The 27596-nt window shown below is 46.1% G+C and overlaps 1 protein-coding gene across 1 annotated transcript in view; it reads right to left on the reverse strand.

The window, feature by feature from the left end:
* Window positions 1–27596, reverse strand: part of CLSTN2 (calsyntenin 2) — a gene marked incomplete at both ends in the record, with an annotated part of 132826 nt that overhangs the window by 68815 nt on the left and 36415 nt on the right. The window contains 2 exons of the mRNA XM_080807148.1: window positions 15084–15205; window positions 19909–20157. Of these exons, the coding sequence (XP_080663274.1) occupies window positions 15084–15205; window positions 19909–20157 (371 nt within the window). The remainder of the gene's footprint in view (window positions 1–15083; window positions 15206–19908; window positions 20158–27596) is intronic.

Consider the following 27596-nt stretch of genomic DNA (forward strand, 5'->3'; position numbering starts at 1 on the left):
GTAATGAGCCCTTTGACAGAGTTGTGTCCAGTGGAAAGACATGCGGCCCTCTTGGTAGGAGCAGATCACACTGTAAGACTGACCCCAAGCTCTCCGTTTCCAGGGCAACCGAAACAGGACAAGGACTCCATGGCATCTAACATTTCATGTAATGTCAAGAAGCAGGTGCTAGATGTTGCTGTTGGGAGAGCACTGGACTCTCTTGCCCATGAGCACATGGGAAGTCACCACCTGTCTGCCAGAGAGTAGAAGGTGGGTGGACCCTGGGATCAGTGCAGGGGTGGCCCTACACTGTTCTCTGTCTTCATCTCAGACACTGGAGTCAAGATAGCATTGGAAAGAATGACAACTCATCCCTGCTGATAAAGAGGGCAGAAGGCCAAACTAGGTTTTGCATGTCTAATTAGCCTAGAAGATTATAAGGAAGTTGGGAAGCCTCCATGAGGCCATTCTTAGAAGCTGGTTTGGCTCTTGAAGGTAAAATGTCTAAAAGGCCAAGAGGTGAGACATGAGCTGTTAAGGAAATGTCAAATAAATATGGGACACTCTTGGTGCAAATGAGGGGTCATTTCTGAGATCTCTGTGGATTTCCCAATTCATGAATACTATTTACAATTTCCCTCTTAACCTCTAACTTATGGCTAAAATCACTATGCTAGCAGACCTCTTTGCTCTATTCACTTCCATGACAAGCATAAACAATTTCAACAATGAATGATATTTCTGTTTAAAAAGGGAAAGAAGAAGCTGTACTCCATACTAAGGAGGCTGATTGTACAGAAGATACAGGCCTGGGATCCCCTAGGACCTTAGGTTCACACTGTTTTAATCAGGTATGGCAAGACACACATACACAGAAGTGTCCGTCATGAAGAAAGAAGTGTTTACATTCACAGATCCCTAGAAACTGGAGGCACCACGCCATGCAGGGCTCCATGGGGAGGCACTGGGGTGGGTCAGGAGGCAGAGGGAGTGAGAACTGTGGGCAGGATGCTTCATTGTGGTTTTGTGGGAAGGAATGGGCAAAGCTATAAGCAAGCTGAGCAGGTTCAGGATTGGATAGTTTGAATAATTTCAGTGGGTGAGATGTCCAATACCTGGCCCTGGGATGATTTAGGGCAGGTAGATAATGTCCTGGACTGAAGAAGTCCAATACAAGGAGGCAGATGGAAATATGGACTTAGGATTGGTTGCAAAGGCATGCTGGCTGACAATTAATTTACTATCTCTAGGAATGGGCTAACACTGCAAGAGAAAGTCCCTCCCGGGGTCTACAAGGCCCCAAGATGTTAAAGGATCAAAATACAGGGGGAAAAAAAAAAGATCTGACACACACAGAGACAAAGTTGATGCCATCGCTTTCAGCTTCAAGAACAGCAAATTCCACCTTGCTTTCTGTTCCTACACGCCTAGATCACTCTCTACACTGCTCAAACTCGACATCTGTTGGTTCTCTTGCTTACTTTCTGAAATCTAAACCTAATAATTTTTTCTCCAGGCCCTCTAGAACCCTGTTTCATGGCAAGGAACCCTACATTCTTAAATATTGTATCCATTTCCAATTCAGGGTTGGGAGCTCAGACTGGGTCCTCCTTCATCATTCATGCCACCTCTCGAGAACTCACCTTGAGCACTGTGTAGAAATTACAGATTCAACTTCTCTATTCTTTGTGGCTCGTCTACCAATAAATGTTCATTGCCATTGTCATAACTTTGTCCAATTTTTAAAAAGATTTTATTTATTTATTTATTTTTGAGAAAGAGAGAGATAGCAAGAGAGAGCACAAATAGGGAGGAGAAGGAGAAGCAGGCTCCCTACTGAGCAGGGAGCCCGATGTGGGGCTCAATCTCAGGACCCTGGGATAATGACTTGAGCCGAAGGCAGATGCTTAACTGACTGAGCCACCCAGGTGCCCCAGACCATTAAATGAAAATCTACTTCAAGAAACCTACAACATCCTAAGCTTGCATTTTTTTTTCCTGTGTATCCCTCTAACTTCATTGTCTGCAACCTAAAGTAGGCCTTCCTTCAGTGCATCTTCAACTGATCAGTATACTTGAAGTTAACACTGTCAACACTCCACAGAAACCATGAGAACCATGGGGCGGTGTAACTCTACCCTTACCATTTGTGGTTTTCTGTTGTGGTTATGTATTTGACATCTACATATGTCATATGCCCTCAATATACTGCTATAGTTGTTGAATTAAAAGTCATGGGCATTTAAAGAAATTAAGTAGGAAGGGAAGATAGTCTTTTATATTTACCCACATATTTACTATTTCTAATGCTCATCTTTCCTTCTTAGAGGTCTATTTCCCCATCTGATACCATTTCCTTTCTCCCTTACAGACTGCCTTTGTCATCCTATTGTCTTTTGGTCTCGTCATTTCCAATAAAATGTCAACTGCATTCATGTTGTTTTTCTCCCATAGGTAATGTTTTTTTTTTTCTCTTTTTCTGTGTATGCTTTCAAAATTTTCTCTTTTTGCTTTTTAACACGTTGAGAATGGTGTGACTAGGTGTGGTTTTCTTTGTATTTCTTCAGTTTGGAGCTTATTTATCTCAGTCAACCTTTAAGATGATGTTTTATACGAAATTTGGAAAAAAAATTTTAACCATTTCTTCAATTAATTTTTTTGTGTCCCATTCATTCACTCTTGTCCTTTCATTCTTTTCAGACTTTTCTTTCCTCTCCTCTCTTCTCTTCCCTCTCTCTCTTCTCCCTCTTGCTCTAGATTTAAAGAAGTCTTACGCTTTTCTTTTTTCTTCATCTTGGATAATTTCTTTTGATTTCCCTTCCAGTTCATTAACTCTTTCTTCTTCTATCTTCCATTGGCCAAGCCCGTCCTTTTGCTTTAGATTTTGTATTTTCCACTTTAGATTCTACATTTCTGTGTAGTTTCTATTTCTTTGCTGAGATTCCCTATCTGTTCACTCATTATGACAGTCTTTATAGTTTTAAAATACATTTAAAATAGTTGCTTTAAGATTATTTTCTGCTAATTCCTATATCTGCGTCATCTCAGGGTCTGTTTCTCTTAAATGATTTTACCCTGGATCTTCAGTCACGTTTTTATGTTTCCTCACAGGTCTAATAACTTATATTTCATACAGAAAACTGTTCATTGTACATTGTAGAAATTCTGGATTATCTTATATTTCTCTGAGAATATTTATTTTTGTTAAATTACTGAATGATCACCTTGTACCTATAAAGTTTGATCTTATACTATATATATGAGTACATCTATTTAGGTTTACCCTTAATACTGGGCCAGTCCCTTAATCTCAGCATATAATATTTATTCATGTCTCTCCTGGTATTTTATTTGAAAACTCTAGGTGTTTAACCTGGTCCTTCAAACTTGGAGGAATTTTAAAATCTGTCTCCTTTGAAGTAGATAGTAGTTAAAATCTCTATTCAAATTTTCAGTCTTTCCTGTTGCTGCTTTTCACTGGTTTCTTAAGTCTCCCCTGTGTGTACACAGTCTGGGGCCATCCAAGGATTTAAGGGATTTGAAGGAAGTTTATATTCCAATTTTGGGATCTCTTCCTACAGATCCCTCCTTTCTGGTATCACGCTCTTGAGAGTTAAGAAAGGGCCAATATCACTCAGAATGGGCCATTTCTCAATTTTTATTTCTGATATCTTTACTGAGGTGTGATTTACATATCATAAAATCCATTCATTTAAATGTACTCATCAATGTAATCATTTAAATGTACTAGTCAATGATTTTTAATATATTTATAGAGTTGTGCAATGATCATCAAAATCTAGTTTTAGACATTGCCTCAGAGATATTTGTGCCCATTTGTAGTTGATTTCTGCTCCCATCCCAAGCCCTAGAAAACTAGTGATGGGCTGTCTACAAAATTGCCTTTTTATTGGTATTTCATGTAAATGAAGTCATGCAATATATAGTCTTTATTGCCTAGTTTCTTTGATGTAACACTATATTTTTGAAATTCACCCATGTTGTATGAATCAACAGCTTGTTCCTTTTTATTGCTGAATACAAGTCAATGTATGGATATCCAGTAGGTTATTCATTCATTCACCTGTTAAAGGACATACTATTTTTTTTCTTTCTTTTCTGGAAGCTTTTTTTCAAAGTTCTTCAGACCATACATTGCCAAACTAATGCTTATAGGTCAGTGGACTAGTGTGTGGGAACCACAGATAAGGATCCATTTTTTTAACTCAATAAGCATGTATTGAACACATACTTGTGTCAGACACTGTGTTAAAGATTAAAGAAGTAAATAAGAATGATATCCTAGCATAGAAGAGGAAATGAACCAACAAATAAGTGTAAGAAAGTATGAAAAACACTGTGGGAGAATTCTGGGGCCTCCATGGAAATAAGGTCAGTTCTCAATGGGAGAAGGAGTTATAGGAAAGTTTTTATCAAAGATGTGATCCTTGAGTATGATCTAAAAAGATAAATAGATAATTGTCCACAGTGTAAATGACTTGTCTGTCCATGACACACTCAGTTTTATTCTTCAGGTCCATGAAGATAAGTGCATGCATCGTGTGGTCCCATCTGCCTGTGCCTGAGAATCATATGGAAGGAAACATTCCTGTGAGTTCCTGCTAAGATGGAAAGATGGAGAGATCTAATGGAGACCTGGAAGACACCCAGTTCTCAACAAGATAAACACATAATGGAAAAGAACATGGAGCTTTGGAGAATGGTAAACTTGGTCCAACACCTTAACCAAATTGTTTCATCTTTCAGGGCCTCAATTTCAGTATCTATTAAACTGAGATAAGAAATAACTTCAAAAGTAATCCTGTAGTTTAGATTTAATGCATGGAAATCAATGAGTGTAGGGACTGACCTCTCAAAAAAATGCTAGCTTTCTCTCTTTTCCACAGATGTGATAGGCACCCAAAGCTACAAGGAGTTAATGCAAACACTTTTATTTTTAGCCTTATTTGTCTTTAGCCTTCCATTTCTATTGCCTCCAGAAAGCTACCATCTTCTAAGTAAGCCAGGGATGTAGTAGCTGTTTCATAATGAGGCCTTGCTTCCTTCTAAATATGCGCTGATTGTCAAGGTGATGGAGGAGGTTCATTATTTAAAGGCATAATTAAAGGGCACTTCCTTTAGCTAACTAATGAGCAGTAAGTGCAGCAATATTTGCATGTTTAGACATTAAAGATAGAAACAGATGATGCATAGGGGATTGGAGAGAGCAGGGAAGGTAAGGCAGATTCAACTCACTGCTGGGCCTCCAGGTCACTGCTGTGCAAGACCTCCTCCTTAGAGGGTCTTACCTGAGAACTCAGCTCCACTGGCTTCTCTTATTTTATGGGATGAACAGTGCTCTCCTCACTGTGCCTCAGGGGCAAGCTGATCTTTACTTTAAAAGATGCTAAATCGTGATTCTTCCTAAGCTGAGCTTGGGATGTTCTCCTGAATGGACACCCTTGCCCTGTTCTCAACACATAGCTATCAGCACAGATAACGGGTTATTCTTGTCATCTTGGGTATTCACTAAAGTTGCAAACTCCTCCAAGTCAACAACCCTCTTAGAGTATGTTTATTTTAAGATCATATTTAAGGGTTTTTTTTTCCATGTATTTGGTAAGAGATGTGGAAAACACGTGCTATGTCTCTCATTCTTCATCCGTATCCTGGGTGTTATGCCTGAATTGCAAGATTTTTGTTAGAATTAAAAAAAAAAAAAAAAGTGCCTGGCACAAGTAAGCAGTGAAGTGATGCTGGTTCTAGTTCTCCTTGTTGCTACACAGTGACCAGAGATTTTACCTCATTTCTCTTAAATGAGGGGTTAGCATTAGAATTTGCCATTTTATATTAACATTCAGCTTTGTCAATTTCTTGTCTTTCCATAGTGTGGAAGTGACAGAGAAAAATATCTCTTCTATAATGAATTCAGACATTTGGGGTTGATGCCAAGGAGGAGCCTCCCACCCCTCCCACTGGCACCAGTCCCTGAAGCGGTCTGGAAAGATAGGAGCACAGAGCAGCCAGGGAAGTGACCAAGTTAATGCTGCTTCCAAATGGGACCACCCCAAGGCTCAAGCACCTTAATTTATTATTGAAAAGCTGATTTGATTTACGAGGCATTTTTAATTGTGTTGACAGTAGTTCCTTCTTTTTAACAGTAGAATGAGAGACACTGACTTTGAATACGCATTCTGGGATGTCTACAGAAAAAAAAAAAACATCCATTGCCTCTAGGCAGATGTACAGGCCAGAACACAAATAATCATTTCATGGGAGCAAAAGGAATTGCTGAGCAGCTGCTTATGGGGGAAGAGAGACCAGAGAGGAGCCAGGTCTGCTGGGGAAGGGAGGAATACAGAGAATACTTACACTATCTGATAGTTTATTTATTTCTTTTTTAAAGATTTTATTTGTCCATTTGTCAGAGAGGGAGAAGGAGAGAGTACAAACAGGGGGAGTGCAGACAGAGGGAGAAACAGGCTCCCCGCTGAGCAGGGAGCCTGATGTAGGACTCGATCCCAGGACCCTGGGATCATGACCTGCGCTGAAGGCAGAGGCTCCACCGACTAAGCCACCCAGGCATCCTGATTAGTGTAAATTTAACAGTTACATAGCCTTCTACCTTCAGCCCAGATGAGGGAGTAGGGGAAGCCAGGGAGATTGTGGCAGACAAGAGAATGACATTCCTATAGCTCGGGATTCGACAAGAGTTAGGCTTCTCCCTTAGCACAGGATTGACAGAAGAAAAAGTAAAGAAAATCCTTAGGGTAGTAATGGAAATCCAAGAAAGCCCTGAAAAATCAGCCCTTCAAGCAAACGGCTCCAGACATATTGATAAATGCCTATGAAAACCCCCAGCAAGTTTGCGGACACTATATCCACAATAAGACATAAAAGGCATGATGAGCTTGTCATCAGATCTCACTCTCAGTTAGGTAGACAACCCACCCTCTAACGTTTGGCAGCCCTAATCCGTGTGTCGCTAAGCTGCTCTCCCTCCCTTTTGTGCACTCCATTCTGGTCTCCTGATAAGTTCCTCCATCTGGTCCTGCTTCTGGCTCTGGAACTCTGCAGGTATCCCTCATCCTTTCTTTCCCCAAGCTCACAGCAGGCACTTGTGGGCTAGCTTCTGTCTATAGGTCAGAGACCTTACCTGTGCTACAGGGGTGAGTAGAGCAGAGAGTTCATCTGGGAGGTGGTTCCAGGGAGGAAGAAAGAAGTGGGAAGGGTGAGTCAGGGAAGTGGGCGAGCCAGGACACGGAGTCGGTGGGTAGGGGGTTAGGGAAGGGTTGCAGAGTTGGTGGCTGTGGCAGTTGGGGGCCTGTTGCATCTGTGCCCTGGGGCAAGGGGGGCTCCCCAGGCTGGTTTTGGACTGTGCTCCCCTCTTACCTCAAAATATGGCCTGGGGAGGAACACTGAAAAGCACCGTGGGGGGCAGGGTGAGCCCCAGGGGGACTCCCCGGGAAGCCAGTGACTGTGTCTTGGGAGCAGGCAGGCACCATGCAGAGACTCTCATTGGTGTAACAGTTCTGTCACCTTTCAGCTTCCAAGGAGCCTCTGTCAAGAGACAGTGGATTTCCTAGGTTTGCTTTAGCATTTCCAGAAGCAAGCAGAGAGGCCTAAGTGCTTCTTCCCTGAAAGCAGAGAAGGTGCCTTTTCCACTTGTCATGGCTGGTGAGGGGCCAGCACCTTAAGCTAGAAGAAGAATACTGTGTGGAGCAGAAAGAAAGGCTAAATCTGCCCCTTGGGGATCCTCCACAAGAGGCTTGTGGGAAGTGAGCTCTGGCTGGGAAGCGAGGAGTGGACTTCAATGACAGCATTAAAATGGCACCTCTCCCTCCCTCTCTCCCTCCCAGGGTCACATTTTTCTAGGGGACAGAGGCACCCCTGCAAGGACTGAGCAGAGTCTCTGGGTCTGCCTGGAAAGCCCGGCCCAGGGTCACCTCAGTAAATGTGGGGATGTGGGAGGTGGCTGTATCTAGGGGCCTGGGGCAGCTCGAGGCCTTGCCAAGTCTCATGAGGGATGTACTGGTGTCCCTTCACTGTTAGAACAAATCACTACAGACATGGTCACTGAAAGCAGCACGAACTTATTATCATACAGTTTGGGAGGGCAGAAGGCTGAACCGAGTTTCAGTGGGCTAAAATCAAGGTGCTGGTAGGGCCACATTCCTCCTGGAGGCTCTAGAGCAGAACCTGTTTCTCGTTTTTTTTTTTTTTTTTTTTGAAGCTCAGAGAGGCTGCCACATTGCTTGGCTCAAGGTCCCACGTCCCTCTGATCTCTGCTTCCTTTGTTACATCTTCTCTGACTCTAACCCTCCTGTCTTCTTCCTGCCGGGACCCTTGTGATTACATCAGACCCTTCTGGACAATGGCCCTATTTTAGGATCTTTAATTTAATCACCCTTTTGTCATGGGGGATAAGATATTCATAGGTTTCTAGGATTAGGGGGTGCACATCTTTGGGAGCCATTATTCTGTCCATCACAAGTAGCTGACAGGGGAGTGAGGAGCCCAGCTGAGGCATCATGGCACCGGGTGCTCTGGGCCAGCTGTGAAGCGGGGACCCAGGCCAGGCTGCAAGGCAGCCATGGACCAGGCCTTCTGGGGAGAGCACATGGCTTAGGCAGTGGGCTGGAGGGGCGGCTGCTGGTGTGTTGTTTCCTCTGTAAAGAAAATAGAACCAATGCACTAAGTGTGTCAGAAGCCACTTTTCCAGGGAGCAGGCAATCCAGTCACTGCACAGTCCTGACCCGAGAGGACCAAGACTGTCCAGTGTGGGTGGGAGGACAATTCTCTGCCATCCCCAGGAGGCCACAGAAGCCAGCTTTCCGTGAGGGTCTAGAGAGGAGACAGGGAGAGGGACCCTAAGAGAAGGGGCTTGTCTGGGGCCCTTGTATATTATAGAGAGAAAGACAAGGGAGAGTATCTGTGACCCTCCCTACATCCATTTTTTATTTAGAACAGCCTTACAAGTCGGCATATTAGAAAAAGTCATTTGGGATTCTGTCTAAGAGAGAGAGAGAGAGAGAGAGAGAGAAAAGAGGTTTCGGACATTCTTCCCCCTCCGTTTAGGACACATATTCCAGAAGGAGCACAGGTGTCACTGAAGGCGTTGTGTGGGCAGAACGGTGAGTGGGCGGCCACTGCGTTAGAGAAAACACGGCTAGTCCGTCCAAGAATTAGTCTTTAACGGCAGAATGAGAGTGCTGACAAAGCCCGATTACTCTGCTCATTAAGAGGACTGGTCTGGACTGGACTGACCATTCTCCAATTAACTCCTTGGCACTCGGCTCTAATAATGATTGAACTAAGCCATTTGACTCCCAGTGTGGCTGAAGAGCAGATGAGGGCAAACTGACTGCTTCCTTCTGACATTCATCCTCGCTAGGAATGAAGGATTTATTCACTTGTAGCTTCTTGCAGGAGCTCCAGAATTTCATGCACATGGGAAGGACCTGACCAGCAGAGGCTCCAGTCCAAAACAAATGGGAGCCTTTGGCTCAAATCCTGGCCCTGGCATCCTTTCTGGGGAGATCTGGGCCTGTGCCTACTGTCTCCTTCGTGTAGGAAGAAGCGAGACGACCACTACCAGGTGCCTGGTTCTGGCGCTCCTGCCCCACTTGCCCCTGCCCCTTTCTCCAGGTGTGGGGGGGGCATGCTCCCTTTCCCTCACCACTGGAAGACCAGCACTCTTCTCTTCCGGGGCTGGGGACTGGTGCTAGAAGAACAGGAAGGGACTCACAAAGAACATGTGGGCCTCATTTAAGAAGATCCAAACCTCTCAAATAGACATGTTCTGGTGTGGTTTTCCCATGTGAGAATCATAGCGTTTTGTTGTTGTTCTTATCAGTAGTCTCAAACTGGTGACAGATTATGAAGGTAGATGGCAGAACATTTGTCAAGTCTGATGGTGGATGGTTTTAAATGAGAAAATACTCAACATGGGGAGGCTTTATATCAAAATCTGATTCGCACTTCTGCCCAGTTGGAAAGGCAGCCCGAGGCCTGGGTTCTTGGATGGCCTAGAGTCCTGTGGTGGCTGAGTTGCAGGGAGGACATACCTTCACCCAGCCAGGCATCTTCTCTCATTCTCCCCGCCCATAATAACTAGGGTTGGGGCTCCTGCAGGAGAGTGCTCTCGAGGGCCCACATACCGGGCAGGTCTGTGTCCTCTCTCTCTCTGGTAACGGTTACGAGCTCTGGCACGGAGGCAGCAGTGGCCAGCAGAATGACTCTCACTCCTGCATCTTGCCCTCATTGCAGTTTTTCAGAGACGCATTTTTTTTTTCCTTGTATGAGCTGGGAGCATGTGTCCTCTTGCTGGTCGATTGAGGCTGTCAGTCAAGCCCTGTCTCCCAGTAGGGGAACAGGCTGTGAAGCATCAGCAGGTTCCCCTCCCAGCACCGAGTAGTCCGAAGGGAAGATCGTTAGAATTTGTGACAATGAGTCAACCACATCCATATAATGGTAGAGCCAGGAGGGGCTGCAAATTAAGAAGCCTTTCCTGTGTGAGCTGGCGGCTGGGTGTTCGCTCTTCTCTGCTCCTGTCCGGGTTTGCACATGACTAGCTGCAGGCTCGAGGGATTTGCATTAGCAGATCATAAGTAAAAATCCCATTAAAATGACATTCTCCTCATCATTAGGATCCCTTTAGTGAGGCGTGCTGGATTGTCAGGGACATTTCCCAGAGTGGCCCAATAATGGACTCACCTGGTGGTCTGTCCCCCCTGGCAGTGGCTTTCTGAGGTGTGGGGCAGAGGGGCTGGGCTGCTGGAAGCACACAGCTCCGTGGCAACAGCTTCCCTCCCTGGGAATGCTCCTGAAGAGTTCTGTGCATTTCGTGCCCTGGTTTCAATGCCCATGAGCAATCTATGTCGAGTGCTTGAGCTCCTGGTCTGGCCGTGGGGAAAGGAAAGAGGGGACCCAGGTTCGAATGCAGCCCCTGCCACTGGCCTGAGCTGTATTTCCTTAAATTTGATCAAATTTATGAAGGTCATACTCTCATTATTCATGTTTTCCCATCCCTAAATTCTCCTTGAAAAATAAAATTCTTTGACGAGAGTCCATTCTTTTGGGGATGAAGTACCAACTCAGTCACATGATGTGAAAAGCCTCTTGGGTTTTAATTGACACCTGCTCCTCTAAACATGTGTCCTAATACCTGCCAAAGTGACCCCCTTCCACCCCACCTCTGTGGTCTGCCACACCAGAAACCTCCACCTCCCGAAGCTGGACGTCCTCCTCACCTCTCTGCCATCTTGGTTCCTCTCTCCCCGTCACTGAGCCCTTGGCACTCTGTTCAGACAATGTCCCCTCTCAGGGACTTTTCCAGGCCCTTATTCCCAGGTCCCTATTAGTGTCTCTAGAAGGGCTCCCACAGACGCCCCACAAGTGGTCCTTGCCCTCTGCCCTAGCACATATCAATGTAAACTGCTTCTGTGTGTGTTTGTCGCATGATCGTGGGGCTGATTCAGCAGCTGATCCTGGGTACCAAGCACAAAGCCTGGCACACAGTTTTTGTTCAGCATAAACTGCTGACCAAAGAACTAGATGAAGCCCCATTAGGCATTACAACATTCATTATGCTGCTGGGAGCTCCAAGATGGGTCACTAGACTGGCTTGAGTCCTTTCTGGCCCAGGCCAGAAAGTTCTGCAATAATTATAGAGTCATTACTTGCCAAAGACAGTAAAATCTTTGGAATTAGGTATAAAGACAAAAGCTGAACAACATTTGAGATCCACAGAGTAAAAAATGGCAAAATTTTAGAATTTTAAAATGCTGCATAAAATGAATCAAAAGATCAATTAATCACCAGGAGGTTTTAAAAGGTCTCTGGATTTTTCTTCTCTCTTTCCCCCCTTCCTCCCTCATGTCATCTCTCTCTCCTTTTTTTTTTTTTTAATATTTTATTTATTGACAGACAGAGATCACAAGTAGGCAGAGAGGGAGGCAGAGAGAGAGAGGGGAAAGCAGGCTCCCCACCGAGCAGAGAGCCCCACGCGGGGCTCGATCCCAGGACCCTGGGATCATGACCTGAGCCGAAGGCAGAGGCCTCCACCCACTGAGCCACCCAGGTGCCCCCTCTCTCTTCTTTTGATCGTGACATCCATTTGCTGTTATGCAAACATTTATTGGGCACCGATTGTATGCTCAAGGCTATAATACGCACTAAGGAGCTGGAGAGAGTAAGACACAGTACAGCCTCCCAGGAGATCAGCACAAAGGGAGCAGAAAGGCAGGATAAGTGGGTTACTAGGGTACAGCAAGCATCGGGATAGAGTTCTGTATGGAGTCTGGGGAGATGTAAGCCACTCAGTGGGGTGATCCAAGGTGGTTTCCTAGGGGAGGAGACGTTATCAAGTATGTACATTCTGAACACTAAGGGATTTACATCCAAGAAACTTCGGGAAGGTTCTGTCTACACAGCTGAATAAGGGAGAGAAAGGTCTATGGCTGGGTCTATATGTACCACTGGATTGCTAGTATGAGTATGGTTGAGGTTTTCTATACCCTACCTACCGTGCTTCCTTTCAAAGGGGCTGGGTCTTCTTATCTCCAATAAGTAGCCTTTAAGTTTTTCTAATGTTAATTTTTTTTAGTAAAGAATGCTATGGACTGAATTGTGTCTCCAGCCCTGTTTATACATTGAAGCAAGACCACTCAGTGTGGCTGTATTTAGAGACAGGACCTTAGGAGGTGGTCAAGGTTAAAGGAGGTCATAAGAGTAGGGCCCTAATCCCATAGGGCCTTAGAAAAAGCAGAACAGGTATCTCAGTGTGTGAGCTCTCTCTCTCTCTTTCTCTCTGTCCGCCCTGTGAGAACACAGTGAAAAGATGGTTGTCTACAGGCCGGAAAGCAGGCCCTCACTGGGGAGCTGAACCAGCTGGCACCTTGATCTTGGACTTCCCAGCCCAGAACTGTGAGATATCCATGTGTGTTGTCTAAGCCCCCACAGGCTGTGGTACTCTGTTAGGGCAGCCCCAGCTGACAGAGACAAGGAAGAATACGAGGGTTAAGTGAAGTGAAGATTTGATGGTTTCGTGGAGTTTCAGCAAGACTATAAACATTTTGCATCTCAATGATAATTCTGATCTCTAAATTTAAAAATATTTAAAATTTAGAAGTGAAAACATTTTAAACAAACATTTGCAAGCTCACCAAAGAAGCAGCAGAGCGTCATGGAAAAGGGTAGGTCGGGACCATGGTTTGCTGTGTAACCTTGGGCAGGTCATGAGACCACGGTCCCCACCTCACTTCATCCACTGGGCAAGCCCAGGGGCAGAGGTGAGAGTGAGCTCAGGGGCAGTGTGCCTGGTACAGAGCAGACGCCAATGAATCAGGAAGGTTTTCAGTGAACCTCAGCCCATCCGTAAATTCACCACTTTGGGAACAGATTTCAGAATTCCTAGAGTCATTCTATCTTTATCTGTAAAACCGGAATTCCTTCCTCCCCTATTTTTAATTCCAAACCCTGTGACTTCATTTGCCTGTATCAGTACTTCTCAATCCCATCTTAGCAAACGCCACAGGGCATCTGTAATTATCCTGGCCAGTATAGCAATGTTCTTATTAAAACCCCTCACAATATGGGATTTATTTTAATTCATCTCAATTTGTATTATGTATTTAAATATATCCCATATAAGCCATATGGCACTTCAGAAGGTAGCTGAGAGGTTGCTGGGAAATCAAATAAGCAATGTCAAGATTTCACAATTTCTGCAATACCCAGAATTCCTAATTCAGAGGAACATATACTAATCCAGATGCCATATTTGCAAAACCCCAGGCTCCAGCAAGGTGGAATTTATTGGGACTAGATCAGGCAGTTGATACTGGGCTTCCTCAAACATCTTCCCATCGGCTTGGCACCCTTGACCTTGTCACATCGCCCGAAGTTCCAGCATGGAGAGATTCCCTGAGGTTAATGAATGTATCTTTTAAAGAGCATATGTCTGTGTTTCCGTGTGGATGAAAGAGGGCAGCTACCATTCTCATCTCAATGTAAATGAGTTCCTTCTGGAATGCTTCCCGGTAGCACTCTCCGAAACTAGCCCTACCTGGGGCCTGGGTAGATGCCCGTAAGAAAGAAAGAGAAGGGGAAGGATTCTGGAAAATTCAGCCCTAGACAAGGTGATGCAGGCAGCACACACAGTGGGTTTTAGGGGAAACCTGAGGTCCCCAGAAGCAGAGGAGGGGTGCCAGACAGTAAGACCACGGAAGGAGCATCATCTCATCTGCCTCATGAAGTAGCCCTGTCCCACACTCCCCTTCCCTGTCAGCCAGTATTCCCCCCCCCGATAGTTTAAAGCCATTTCTAAAAATTCACGTGTGCCCTCCCCCCCCACCCCCCACCCCTAGTTCCCATCTAAGTGAAGGCCAGCGCTAGGCTTCTGCACAGAGCCTTCCTCAGCCGCACCACCCCCCAGAGAAGTGACCACCACCTCCCCAGTCTCAGCCCTGGACAACGCTTGCAAACAGATGCTTCAAAGCCTTTCACTCCAACCAGACACTTCATTTGTCATTGATAAGGGTGACACAGGGGCCCTTGTGATCACCAGTCAGGAGGCTCTGGAGTGTGTCACGGATTTTTGTACTTCAGAAAAGAATGCGCACTGCTCACAGTGCACTGTCACTGTTTACATCAAGGTCCTTGGGTCCCTTGTTCTCATCCTGTGTCACCAAAAGCAAGGCTGCACCGTCACCCAAAGGAGATAAGAGAGCCTCACGGAGGAGGCAGGGGCGCTTATGATACAAAGATGTGCTAACGGGATTACAAACTGGGCATGGGGACCAAGAAGACCAGTATCCCAGGGGTTCAATAGGAGCAAAAGGACAGGATACTTGTGGACGGGTCCACCACCTGCTGGTGGGGGTCCCAGTGGGGAAGCGTGGCCCTCCCACCCCCAGCTGGGCTTACAGCTGCAGTTTTTTCTCCTGACTTAAGATGCTGTGTGTCTCCCTGAGCTGATTTTTCCAAAACTCAGCAAGCAAGCAGAACTTGGAGGAGCCTCCTGGTTGCTCTCAGCACTGGAGCACACCTACCGCCCTGCCAAGGGGGAGCTGGGGGGAAGGGGAACCTGAGTGCCATACCTGGTCCAGCTTCCAGTGGAACTCTGCCGGGCGGAAGGTGTCAGCCTGGTCGAAGTCCTTGCGCAGGAGGAAGACGAGGCGGCAGTTGTGCACATATAGGGCGTAGTGATGCCGGTTCATTTCTGCAAAGCAGAGAGAGGAGCTGTGTGCTTACAGAATCCCTGCATCTGTCCCTGCCACAGGGGTCTTCCTGCCACATCACTGGGCACACCCTCAAATGGGAAAGGAATGGGCATTCCAGTTCCCCCTTTTACAATCAGATCTAATGAATGTTCCAGAACACACATGGTGGAGCTCACTGAAATGGAAGAGGACAATTCAAGAAAGCAAAACTTCTGCAGAAAAGCCATTTGGACTTGAAGTATCCCCCTAACTTATACCCAGATACTGCATTAGGCCTGGGATAAAGCTTATGTAATAATGATTAATTGTTTACATTACATAATTTACATTACATAATTACATTTACATCACATAATTGTTTGTTTTTGTACAAACACTTCTGAGAAGACTAAGGGGGCTCTCTGACAATCACATCAGCTACCCTGGGCTCCTTTAACACAGCTGGTTTCTCCTAGAGTGCTGGGCTTTTGTTTCATTTCATCAGGCTTGACAATGGTGACCACAGAGCATGTCTCCCTCTCTATTGTGCGCAGTTAGGGGAAGTGGCTTCATGTGTAGTTGCTAGGAGGAGGGGACAGATTGGTTTTTCAGCATTAGTCATAGTTCTGTGTCTTTCCAAAGCAATAAATGAATACCTCTCTCCCTACATGCAATGGATATGATGTTTTCCTCCTCTGATATAAAGACTTCCTTTTCTGCTTGGGAAATCTCGCATCACATATCCCAGTCATGATGTCCTGCAGCCACAAGATAGCAGCCATGGGGAGGGCAGGAGCTGTTGTCTGGCCAATACCAAAGAACTCACATACATACTACATAGTAGCATACACAGAAATCTATGAAGCACGTGCTCCAGAAATGACAGATAGATGAGCAGGGGACCTGTTGTCAAAGAAAGAACATGGGCCCTAGAATCAGACAAACTTTGGGTGGAGTTGTATCTCCAGAAGATTCTGGAAGAATTTTTTAGCCTCTTAGAGCCTCAGTTTCCTGACCTGTGTCATGATATGGATGCTAGATTGTCCTAGTGAATCATGGGAATAGGATAGTGAGAAAAATTCTTATATGTCCTGTATAAACCTTGAGGTTTGAGTGTGAGGAATCAATACCAATCCTGCTTCTAGGCCTGGGGTCTGGTTGGTTTCCCTGCCACAGTGATTGTTCAGGACCTAGGCCCAGGTCAGGCAATGCACACCATTCTCCCAGCCACAGGGCTTCTGTCAGAAAAGTGACTTAGTTCAAGCCACTGATTCGGGAGCTTTTCTGAGTGGTTCCAAAAAATAACTCTCTTTTATCAGAAAGCAAATAGAAGAGGTACTGTCTTTTTCTCTAGAAGTTGTAGTATATAACTGGAAGGCATGGAGCCCCTGCAGCCATGTTTGGTAACATGAAATCAATACATATATGGAGGCAGATCTGAGAAATTGCAGAGTAAAGGGCCAAGCCCTTGATCACACTTCGTCTGAAGCTGTCATAGCTCTGGACATTTTCAGATACAAGAACTTTATATTTTCCTGTATTATTTTGATTTCTTTGATCATCCGATATCAGTTTGATCTATATTTCCTATTTCTTATAACTGAAAGCATCTTAACTGATACAATGAGGAAGCAGTGGCCAGTGTGGCAGGGTTGGCTTAGGCTAATGTCTGGGTGGTCACTTGGCCTTTGGACTGATAAAACGCCCCAGCCTGATTATGGGCATTTTACTCAATATTTCTTGTTTGCCTCACAATTGCCCAACTCATTTCCGTTATCTATTGTCTACTGTCAGAAGAATATAGAAAGAAGGACTTTTCCCCCTTTATTTTTATTTGGAGTCAGGAGCGGTCGTGGGTGAGGAAGTGGCCTAAGAAGAATGAATGGAGGTCTGGAGCATCTTCCAGCCTAGGAAATATCTCCCTCCCTGCCCCTCTGTTAGTCTGGATTCCTGGAGTCACCGTCCATACTGGAGTCACTGGTTTATTTATAGTGGGCTAGGGATATGTTATACTCAGAAATCCACTTCATTTCTTTTCATGACCGTTGATGTTCTTTGTGGCAGTTCAACGTTTAACAAAAAGAAACAAATTAAATGAAATAATAAAGCCCTATGACAGAATTTTGGATTGTTATATAATTCATATCTTTAAAGAATATTTTATCACAAAGAGAAATGATCTGTATATAATGTCACATAAAAGAAACAGGGAACATAATGATATCACATGTATTATAAAAATAGTGAAAATTATAAGGACATTCCACATATACATAGAAATAAAAACAAGATTTTATTTAATAATGAAATATGCCAAATGTAATCAGGAAATATTTTTAGGTATTAGGGTTTTAGGGGATTTGTGTATTCTCCTTTATACTTTTCTGATTTTTTTCAGGTTTTGTGATATAAACATGTCTTGAGAAAATGTTTCTGGTATATAAAAGTCTAATAAAGCTTTGGTTTATTCCTGATATTTTTAAAATTTAGAGCAAGCAGGTATTTATAGATTTTTTTTTTTTTAAGTCAAAGGAGTTAGAGGAAGCTTCCCTATCTTCCCCGTGCCAGGGCTGAGCTGCTTGTAAAGTGTTGCTCTTGTGCCAAGGCCAAGGCAGAGAAGCGCCCGGTCAAGCTGACTCCAGGTGTCGACATGCCCGTGGGGTAGACGGCTCTGAGGACAATGAGCCATCATCATTTAAGGCAGCATGTTCAGCCACAGCTGCACAAAAGAATCCCCTAGAAACTCTAACTTCCTGTACCAGGTGGGGCTCTGACATCTTGACTTTTCACAAGCATGCCAGATTTTTCTGCTGTGTGGCCAGGTTGAGTACTGGGTCCCAGAGCACAGGCTTGGAACTCAGGCCCAGAGGACCAGGTCCCATCCTGTTGTTCTGTGTAATCAGCCGCATTTCCTTGGGCCAATCTTTCAACTTTTCACAGTTCAACCTGTTCCTCTGTAAGCCAGAACATTGATATCTGTGTGAACTGCCTCCCAGGGGTATTTGATACATTTCAGGCAGGACTCTGCGTGTGGCTGCGAACCTCAGCTTACGCCACTTTGCACTGGTATGTAGGGTCTTAAGCTGTTGTCTCATTGATGAGCCTTCTGGTTCTTGAGGGAAGTGCCTTGCCAGGCTCTGCAGGAACCAAGCTGTACCGTGATTCCTGGGATCATGCACTGAGCTCTGAAGAGAGTCCCAAATCTCAGTGTGATCTCATGCACGCCTACAGGGTCCTTCTTGCATGAAGGTCCCAGAAAAACTCATCCTTGGCATAACTGGTCTAACAGACTTACTTTATGACTAACAAAAGCCAGGCAATTCTCTGTCTCAGTTTCTACATCTGGAAATAGGCTAACATGTATGGTAAGGTGTGATTAAAACAGCAAATGTGGGGTCCTGAGAGTAGCATAATGTGGAATAAATCCAGAAGTGATATGATAATAATACCATCAAGTAAATAAATCGAGTACTGATTTTATATCTGATATTGAGTGATTTCAGACATTATTTCATGTTTATTTCCCCCACTTACATACAGGGGAACTCAGAGAGATTAGCAACTCCTCAAAGGTCATACCTTAGAGTGGAAAGTCTGAGAAACAAACCTTGGCCATTCACCAGCAGAGACTGAGCTGTGAGTCCCTCCAGCCTGCCTTCCAACTGCAGCCTCTGCTGGGACTACTATTTATTTTGGGTATTTTAACAAAAGCAGCACTTGCAATGGGAAATTGTGGAATTATATTTTAAGACAGAGTTGTCAAATTTGCAAAGGATCTCCAAATGTGTGTGTGTGTGTGTGTGTGTGTGTGTGTGTGTGTGTGTTTGTACGCACGTGCGCGCACTGTGTGATGACAAGTGCATAGGACTGGAGTCTGCTGGATCTAAGCTTACATTTCAGTTCTTACTGAACTGAACTTACTGAGCTGGGACAGTTATTAACCTCTCGGGGATGTTTCCTTATCCTTAAAATGGGAAACACAATAATATTTTTCTGAGATTGTTTGTAGACATCTGAGAAACTGTCTAGGACAGTAATATCTAACAAGGATTGCACTTCCTATGGGTCGGGCACAGTTCTAAAGCCCTGCACATACATTAAGTCATTTAATCCTGATAAAAACCCCATGAGGTAGACAATACTAGCACGCCCATTTTATAGAGGGGGAAAGCGAGGCACAGAGAGGTTAAACAACTTGCCCAGGGTCACAACACCAGTAAGCGGTGGAATGCTTTTAACCACCAAGCAGTGAACTACCTTGTGGGGGCTTAGCATGGGGGAAATACCTAGCAAAAGTTCACTACCGTGATTACATTTGGCAGTGACTTGGAAAATTACCATGGCCCTTTTATTGATGATAAACTTTTGGAAGACTTACTTGTGTATAATAGAGTAAAGGTGTCACTGCTTTGAAGTAAGAATGAGGTCTCCCTGCCCCCCAACTCCCACCACATGTGCAGCAGCCCTAAGTTACTTCTGGGAAGGCTGGGTTTTGAAGAACTTGGTTTGAAAAGTCCTAGTCCCAGTTTTTGCATTCTTTGTGTCTGTGCCTCTATTTTCCCCTATTTCCTCGTCCCACTCTACCTCCAGCCCAGGAAATAAGCAGCTAGAAAACCAGAGACAGGAATAGTTTCCCAGGAGGCCATCATGCTCTGACTTTTCTCCCATGTGGTCGGTGGCCTGTGTCTGTGACTATCCCCTGGGAGAGAACGCGCAGACTTACCAGTCTTATCTGAGTTGCAGAGGATGGTTTCCTTCTCGGCTCTCACACCAGGGCTGGGGCCGTGTTTCATCCACATGGTGATGGTGAACTGGTCTGTCAGGTTCTTGGGCACAATCCCGTCAGGGATCTTGGCCCCTTGTCTGCCATCAAACTTGAAGATCATCTCGCTGCTGTCCACTAGCAGTCCTGCTGTCCAGTTTGTGGCAGCGCTGGGGGACGGCAAGAGGTCGATGATGCCAGATGAGGCTCCTACAGGTCCAGGGGCCAGAAAGAACAAAGGGTTATTCCACATAGGGTGGGTGTCCCTGCCTTCTATTTTTTGCTCCTGGAGCAGGGTGAACTGCTCAGTGTATTTACTTAGAGACCTGAGCCAACCTTCAGCTAGGTGACTCAGGAAAAGAAGAGCCAAATGCCATCCCTCCCCCTGAGTTCCTTATGGTCTACAGAGGTGAAGGCATCAGTAACTTACAAACAAAAATGTTGCATGTGACAAGATAATGTGCGACAAACTACTATACAAGGAAAAAGTGCTGGAGGAATTTCAGGAATCAAGACTAGGGGGGCTTTTATAAGCAGGGAAGGTTCTTGGAGAAGGCCAGAATTTGATGTGGATCATTGAATTCATTCATGCATTCATCCATCCACTAACCTAGAAGCCATTTACCGAGGACGGACCATGTGCCAAGACCCCTGCTAGACTCTGGTGGTGTAAATGTGAATCAGCACAGTCCCAGACCTGGGGGAGCTGAGAACCAATAAGTGCACAGACAGCTGTGACACAGCGTGATCAGGGCTGGGATTGGGAAAGTTCTAGGTCCTGATGCCATGGGAAGGAGTGTGAGCCATGTTCTATTCACCACACTTTTTTTTTTTTTTTAAACAAGCATTATGTTTAGACCAAATGGTACAGAGGTTGAGAGAACATGGGTTCAGAAGTCCTCAAACTTGAATTGGATGCCTTGGACCACGACTTGCTAGCCTTGCAACTGTGAGCACGTCCCTTAGCCTTTCTGTCTCTCCAGCTCCTGCTGTGGTATGTCCCTTCCCAGCAGGTGGTGAGGACTGGATGAGACCCTGCCTGAGAGCCTGAGAGGTGAGCCAGCCACGTGGTGATCACTCCCTTCCTCCCTGTCACCTATGACTTTATCCTTATAATAATGATTATAAGGATATCATCATTATAAGGTTATGATGAAAAGGCATGAGCACTAAGCCTGAAGCAGGGGGATGTCACGGGTAAATTTATATCTTAGGAAGGTCACACCAGCAGCTTTGTGGAGGGTGAAGCTAAGGTGGGCAGGAGGGGCCACCCCTGCAGAGAAGACTGGATGCCTCAGCTGGGGGCACTGTGGGCAATGGTGGACCTTCCCACTGAGGATCTCTGAGGCCAGCAGAGATCTCCACGTCTTTGTGTTCCACACAGGAGCAGGGCTTGGTTCTTTTGGGAAGGATGGGGGCCAGGGTTTCCTGATATTGTCAGGGAATAAGAATCAGAGAGCCTAAGGCGCGCCTGGTGTGGGGAGCTAGTGCTTTCCCGGGATGCCCTGACCAGCCAGTCGCAGATGCTGATGGGTTTTATGAACTGTAGTGTGTGCATTACCTGATCTTTGTCAGAGATGACTGGACTTCTGAATTCTGTATATCAGAGTCTCATCTCACCTAGGGTTTGAGCTTCAAATTCAGCTTCCCACAAACATCTACAGTTAAAATGACCCTTGAGAATCCTTCAGGAAGGGACCATATTGGAAACCAATGTCCTTCTCTGAAAATGCCTAACCAGCCAGTTAGACATTTGATCGTGATAAGCCTAGCATGATCAAGTCTAGGGTTCAGCACCCATCAGTTTATAATCGAAATGTATGCTATGCGAGAAATAGGTAGCCATAGAGCCTGTTGCTGTGTTTAGCAGCATGAGAGTCTCACCCTGGGAGAGGCCTCCAGGAACCATGGTGTCCAAGAGCGTGGGAGATTCCCATCGGCCAATTCGTGAACACCCTGCTGCTTATGCTTATCAAGGGGGACGTGGGGACGGTGTTGACAGCATCATTTACATGAGTTTTTCCTAGGGTTTTGGGGCTGGTGCCAGGCCCGATATACAGCCCGCACTCCATTAATGTTTATAACGGCTCTTCCTCCCAGTGGTGCCTCCATGAGATGCTTCTAGCCGTCTACCCAATGCTCAGGTGAGCCTGCCCAGGCAGCCTCCTGTTGGGCCCCACACCTCTCCTCAATACTTACTTGTTCTTATCCTATGTCCCTGCAGCCTTGCCTGGTATCCATTTTATTTATCCACTAAGTTGATTCACACTAATATTTTAATAACTAACAAATCCTTAAGGGTAATCACCCTCCAAAGGTGTTTGAAAGAAAGAAATGTATATAGGTGGTAGAGGCAGAGGTTTGGGGGTGGTTTGGGAGCTATGTGGTCTTTCAGAGAAAATTCATTGTCCTAGAAGCCCCGGAATAGTGCAACATGGCCACTGCTTCTTTGAGCCATAGATAAACTGGCTCTGACACCAGGATTTGTCCAGCGTGTGAACAGCCCGGGAACCGGCACACTGAGTGAGAGCATCAGTTCCGGAAATCGCAGATGGCCAGAGAGGCACTGGCTGAGTGCTCAGGGCTCCTGGCCTCAAGCTCAGGTCAGGGAAGGTGATGGTTCTAGCAGAGCCAGAGCAAAGGCAGATGCCAGCTTTGCCACCAATATCATTATTACTATTCTCTAAGGGACCAGTTTTGGGGCACTGAGCACCAGACCTGAATCAAGTACCACGATGCTTTTTCTGACTCACCTACATGGTAAATACTACTGTGATTCCAGTCTACAGGTGAGAACCTGAGGCTCAGCGAGCCCAAAATCACAACCAGCTGGTAAGCCGGCTCATCTGCAGGACTTTGCCGATCCAAAGCCCTACCCCCTCACTGCACCACTTCAAGGAAGCTGGAGAGAGTTCTCGTAACATCCTCCACATTTTACAAATGGAAAGCAAAGGGGAATGACTTGACCAAGGTCACACAGTCACGCAGCTGGCTAGAAGAAGTACCAGCTCTCAGATCCCCAGCTAACATTCCTTCTACTGCACAGTATGGTGTCTCACCAAGCACACAGCCCAGTCCCCTGGGATCTCACCTCCCCGCACAGGTGGCTGTCTGAAGAGAGGCACATTGAAGACAGCATGTGCCCTGGTAAGGCCACTGACGCAGACTTCCTTGATTCCATGGTGAGGGGAGCAGCAGGCCACCCTGCCTAACCCACAGATGTTGCCTAGCAGAAAGCATCAAGCTGTAAGGAACCAGATGGTGCAGACTTCCCCAACTTAGCAGCTTGTATTTCATTTCTCGGTGAATTTAAACAAACTAAGAGAGATTTACTTTCTCCCAAAGTTCCTCTCTCTTTCCTCTCCTCAAGGGACCTCACGGAAAGCTGTGGGTAAACAGGATGCTTCACTTGCAAAGATGGCGCACATTGTCTGCACACAGGGAGGATTTAAGAAGCTCCTTGGGAATCTCGGCGAAGGTCTCTGGGACCCATCAGGCTGTAGAGAGTCCACACCAGTCTGGTGGACAGCAATGGTAGCTTGAATGGGGGGAGTTTGGAATCAGAGTCAAGGTGAGATTCAAGGTCCCTGAGCCCTCGTGTCGGGAAGCCTCTCTGAGTCAGCAAGTAGATAAAGACGGGGTGGGTGAGACAGATTTCAGGACATGTGGTAGTGTGAGCCCGGGGCACTGAACTTCTTAACTGCAGGGTTTTCATTCTGCTCTGGATGGCTTTGGTCAGGGCAGAGTGTCTTTTGCACTTTGAGGTGAGACTGTGGCAGAAGTAGTTGACACGGAGCCTCAGGTCATGCCTCCTTCTGGTCTACCACAGGACAAGAATGAGTGGGAAGGTCTCTCGGTGGGGAGGAACCATTCTGACCAAAGACACAGACTTCATTGTGTGGAGTATTCTCACAATCGCAATGACAACTCCCTGTTATTTCCATAAATATTTATGTGACATCTAGGTTATACCAGGCACTGTGAGGAGAAGGCAGCAGTGAACCAAACAGAAGTTGGCCCTACCTTTAGGGACCCAGTAGAAAATTTTTAACCTTTGGTGAGTGAGCTGGATCAGTGGCAGAGAGTGTCAGGGGAGGACAGGGAGGCCCTCTTAGACAAATGCTGTACTAGGACTCCATGTTGGGAGAATGCATTCTGTTCTCTACATGCTTCTGACCCACCGATGTCACTTAGCTGGTAACTTCCTCTGACTAATGAAATGTGAGTGCAAATGACGTGTCATTTCAGGGCAGAAGCTTTAAGGGCCAGTTTGCAGTTCTCCACGTCTTTTCCACATTCTCCGAGATCCACAGTGCTCTACATAAAGGCTGTTTGTTGGCCCAGGTTCCGGGGGAAGCCACATGGAGGAGAGCCCTAGCCAACCCAAGAAGGACATGCAGTAGGAATGACCAACACACCCTTGTTATTTTGAGCCAATGAGATGTTATAAATGTGGGCTCAGTGTCACTCAGATATGTCTCAGTGTGGGCCCAGAGGGCTCTTTCAAAACTTGTGACTGCAGCATCACCTGCTTTCCTGAAAATCCACCTAAGTGACTGACATCAGAGGCTACGATTCCCATTTCTTCTTCAGCATGCCTTCAACATGTACAGGGAGGACTTTCTAACATCCTTTCAGGAGCTCACATGCTGCTGACCTACACAACCAGAGCAGCATTCCACCTTGGGAATCCTAGACAAGAAGGATTCCTGCAAGGCCTTGCAATAGGGATCCTGGGTCTCCAGGTAGAGCAGCTGGACTCTGGCAGAGGGGTGGTCAGCCCAACTCCTGGAGCAGGGCCACGGATACCCAGTTGCTGACCAGCTTGGGCAAGGTCACTGCAGGTAAAAACCGCTTACCCAACATGGGAGGGCATGCCATAAGGGAGCTGCTCAGAGGACACCAAAGAAATCAGCATATCCACAGAGAAGCTCACTGCCTACTGTTCTCTGTGAGTCAGGGTGTGTGGCCCTGTGCTGAGGCATGCTCAAGGGTTTAATCTGATTCCTGATAGGTGTGCGCCAATTCTCCTTAAAGCTATAGGTCCCTTTTTTGCTCCCTGAGAGGCTAGGGAACCAACACTCAAGCCTGGAAGCCCCAGCCTTGCAGAGGCACCTTGGAGACGCTGCTGGTAGTTGCCTGGACTTGAGCGATTCTGAGGGTACAAAGGACTCTGTGATTCTGAATGAAGACGAGCTCTATTAAGCTTCATGGTGTAGTAGAAAAGCATGATCTTCACTTTTTTTTAAAAACATGTCTTCCTCAGAAGATTGAATTGTCAAGTGATCTTATTAGCTTCTGTATAACCTCAAGAATTATAGCATTTGGATGCTCAACAAATATTTATTGAATTAATAAATACATGACTGAATGAACAAATGAATGAACAAATCTCTGAAAATCTCCTGGACTCACAAGGGCATACATCTTGGGCACAACTTAATGTCTGGTGATCTTAAGCACTCTGACAGATCAACCACTTGATTTAAGCATGCTCTCATTCTGTGGCCTTTCCTTCAACAGGACCTGCCCTCGGAGTTCCTGACTCCACATACAAAACAGCTGACCTGGGCAGCATGTGTGGAGGTGCGGGCCAGCTGCCAGGAGCCCTGTGACCCCGAGGAGGAACAGCCCTGGCCTCCACGCTTGGAAAGGCCTGTGTGTCATGGACTGCTTTTCTATTTACTATAATACGTAGTGACGTAGGGGCATCGAAGTGGGCCCTTCCTGTGGCTGTCGGTAATGTCAAATTTCATTTGGCCAAGAGGTCTTCCTGAGGGTTTCATGGTGCATTTCATACTCAAGGCAGCTCTGTGACACTTTGCTTCTGGAAAGCCTGGGACTGAGATGACAGAGCCCTTCACCTTGAATCTCTGAATTCAGAAAAAACTGAAATGCAGTTTGCTCAACCTCTCCAAGAAACCTGGCTTTAGGTAGAGCGAGGCTAGCGGCAGACCATCTGAAGCTGTGTTCTTGTAGAACATAGGGGACATGGGTTCAGGGTCCTGCATTGTTTTTATTTCGAGGCAGAACGCAGGTGTCTCAGTGTGGGCCCAGAGGGCTGTTTCAAAAGCTGCTGTACCTGTCAGGTCCTTCCTGACAATAGGCTTTGAATGAGCTATTGTCTGCTCCTAATAGAGCCAGCATCGCAAGAAGAGGAAACAGGTGGGCAGTGACCAGATGGGCAAAATGCCCCTCCACAGACGCACCCCTGCCCGTGTCACTGACCAGCTATGGTATCACAGAAGAGACATGGGAACTCAAAGGCATTCCAGGAAGCACCAGTAGGATAGCCTTCCTGGTATACAAAGGCCAGAGAATACTCCTGAAGGGAAAGGTTTGGAACAGCAAAGCAGGGAGAGATTCTGGTTGGAAGAAACCATGAGCAAAGATTTAGGGATGAGAACCAACCAGGCATGGGGACAGGGGAGGTGTCCTGACCAAGAAGAGGCAGAACATCAGGAAGAAACCGGCTATGATCATGGGTTGTCATGGTGGAGGCAGGTCCTCGGAAGCTCCAGTCAGGCAGGTGCTGGACACCCACACCTGGATGTTCCCCAGGCACCTGTCCTCATAGTCCCTAAATCTACGAATGCCTGGATTCCTAGCTCTGGTCGGCGGCACTCTTGTCCAGGTAGATGCTTGCACTAGTCTCGTCTTAGACTCCTCTCCCACTCCTGACAGCTAATCCATCATTGATTAGCTTGCCGGTTTTGCCTCCTAAAGCTGTCTTAAATGCATCCCTACTGCCACTCCCCTGGTTCAGAACTCATTATCTCTTGCTTAGACCATGGAAATAACATCCTAATTGGTCTCCCTGTTTCCATCCAAAGTCAATAAAGCTTTGAAAGATGAAAAATGCATGGCTCCCAAGGCTGAAAGTGTCACGGCCATTCCCTAGTTGGGAAAGCCTGCAAGCAACTGGTCTACCATCCACTGAAAACACATGGAAGGTTGTCCTGAACGTAAGCCACCCTACAGGAGCGGAATTATAACCCAGACTCTGTTTTGGAAATGATCCAGCCTGCATCTCCCTCAAAGTTTGGAAAGAGCATGGGGCCTGATGGGCTGCCTCCTTCTGAAGCCCACTCCCACACTGGATGCACATCTGGGTCCCACTCATTTGTTTCTGTCCTTTTATCCCCAAGCTCTTGCTCCATGGAATTCAAGATTCAGACCTCTGACACAGAGGGAGGAGTGGCTCTGCCCGTCACTTACTTGGACAGAGTCCCCACAGTGCACTGGGTGCTCCCACCAGGAAGGTCACCAGAAAGACACACAGACCTCCCCCCATAAAGGGGCGCTCACAGAACCAGGGAAGCTCACATCTTGGGGGAAAGCTGCTTTCCTCACTGATTACCTGTCTTCCTGCAAGGCAACGCCAGCAGCCCAGAAGGAATGAGTGGTGTTAACAACCAGATGCAATTTTGCTCTAAAGTTTCTTTCCTCAGAAAAAAATCCTTCTTGCTCTCCATATCTCCTCATCTCTCCCCAGCAACATTCAAAATCAAATCACAAGTGCGTGCCCTTGGGCCCATCTGATCTTTAACAACCTGATTCCATCATTTCCTTCTCACCCGGAGGAGTTTAGGAAATGACTGTGACCCAGAGTGGCGCGGGGTTGAGTTGACTTATAATCCAGGTGAGGG

Source organism: Martes martes (genome assembly GCF_963455335.1).
Source record: "Martes martes genome assembly, chromosome: 1".
Lineage (NCBI taxonomy): Eukaryota > Metazoa > Chordata > Mammalia > Carnivora > Mustelidae > Martes > Martes martes.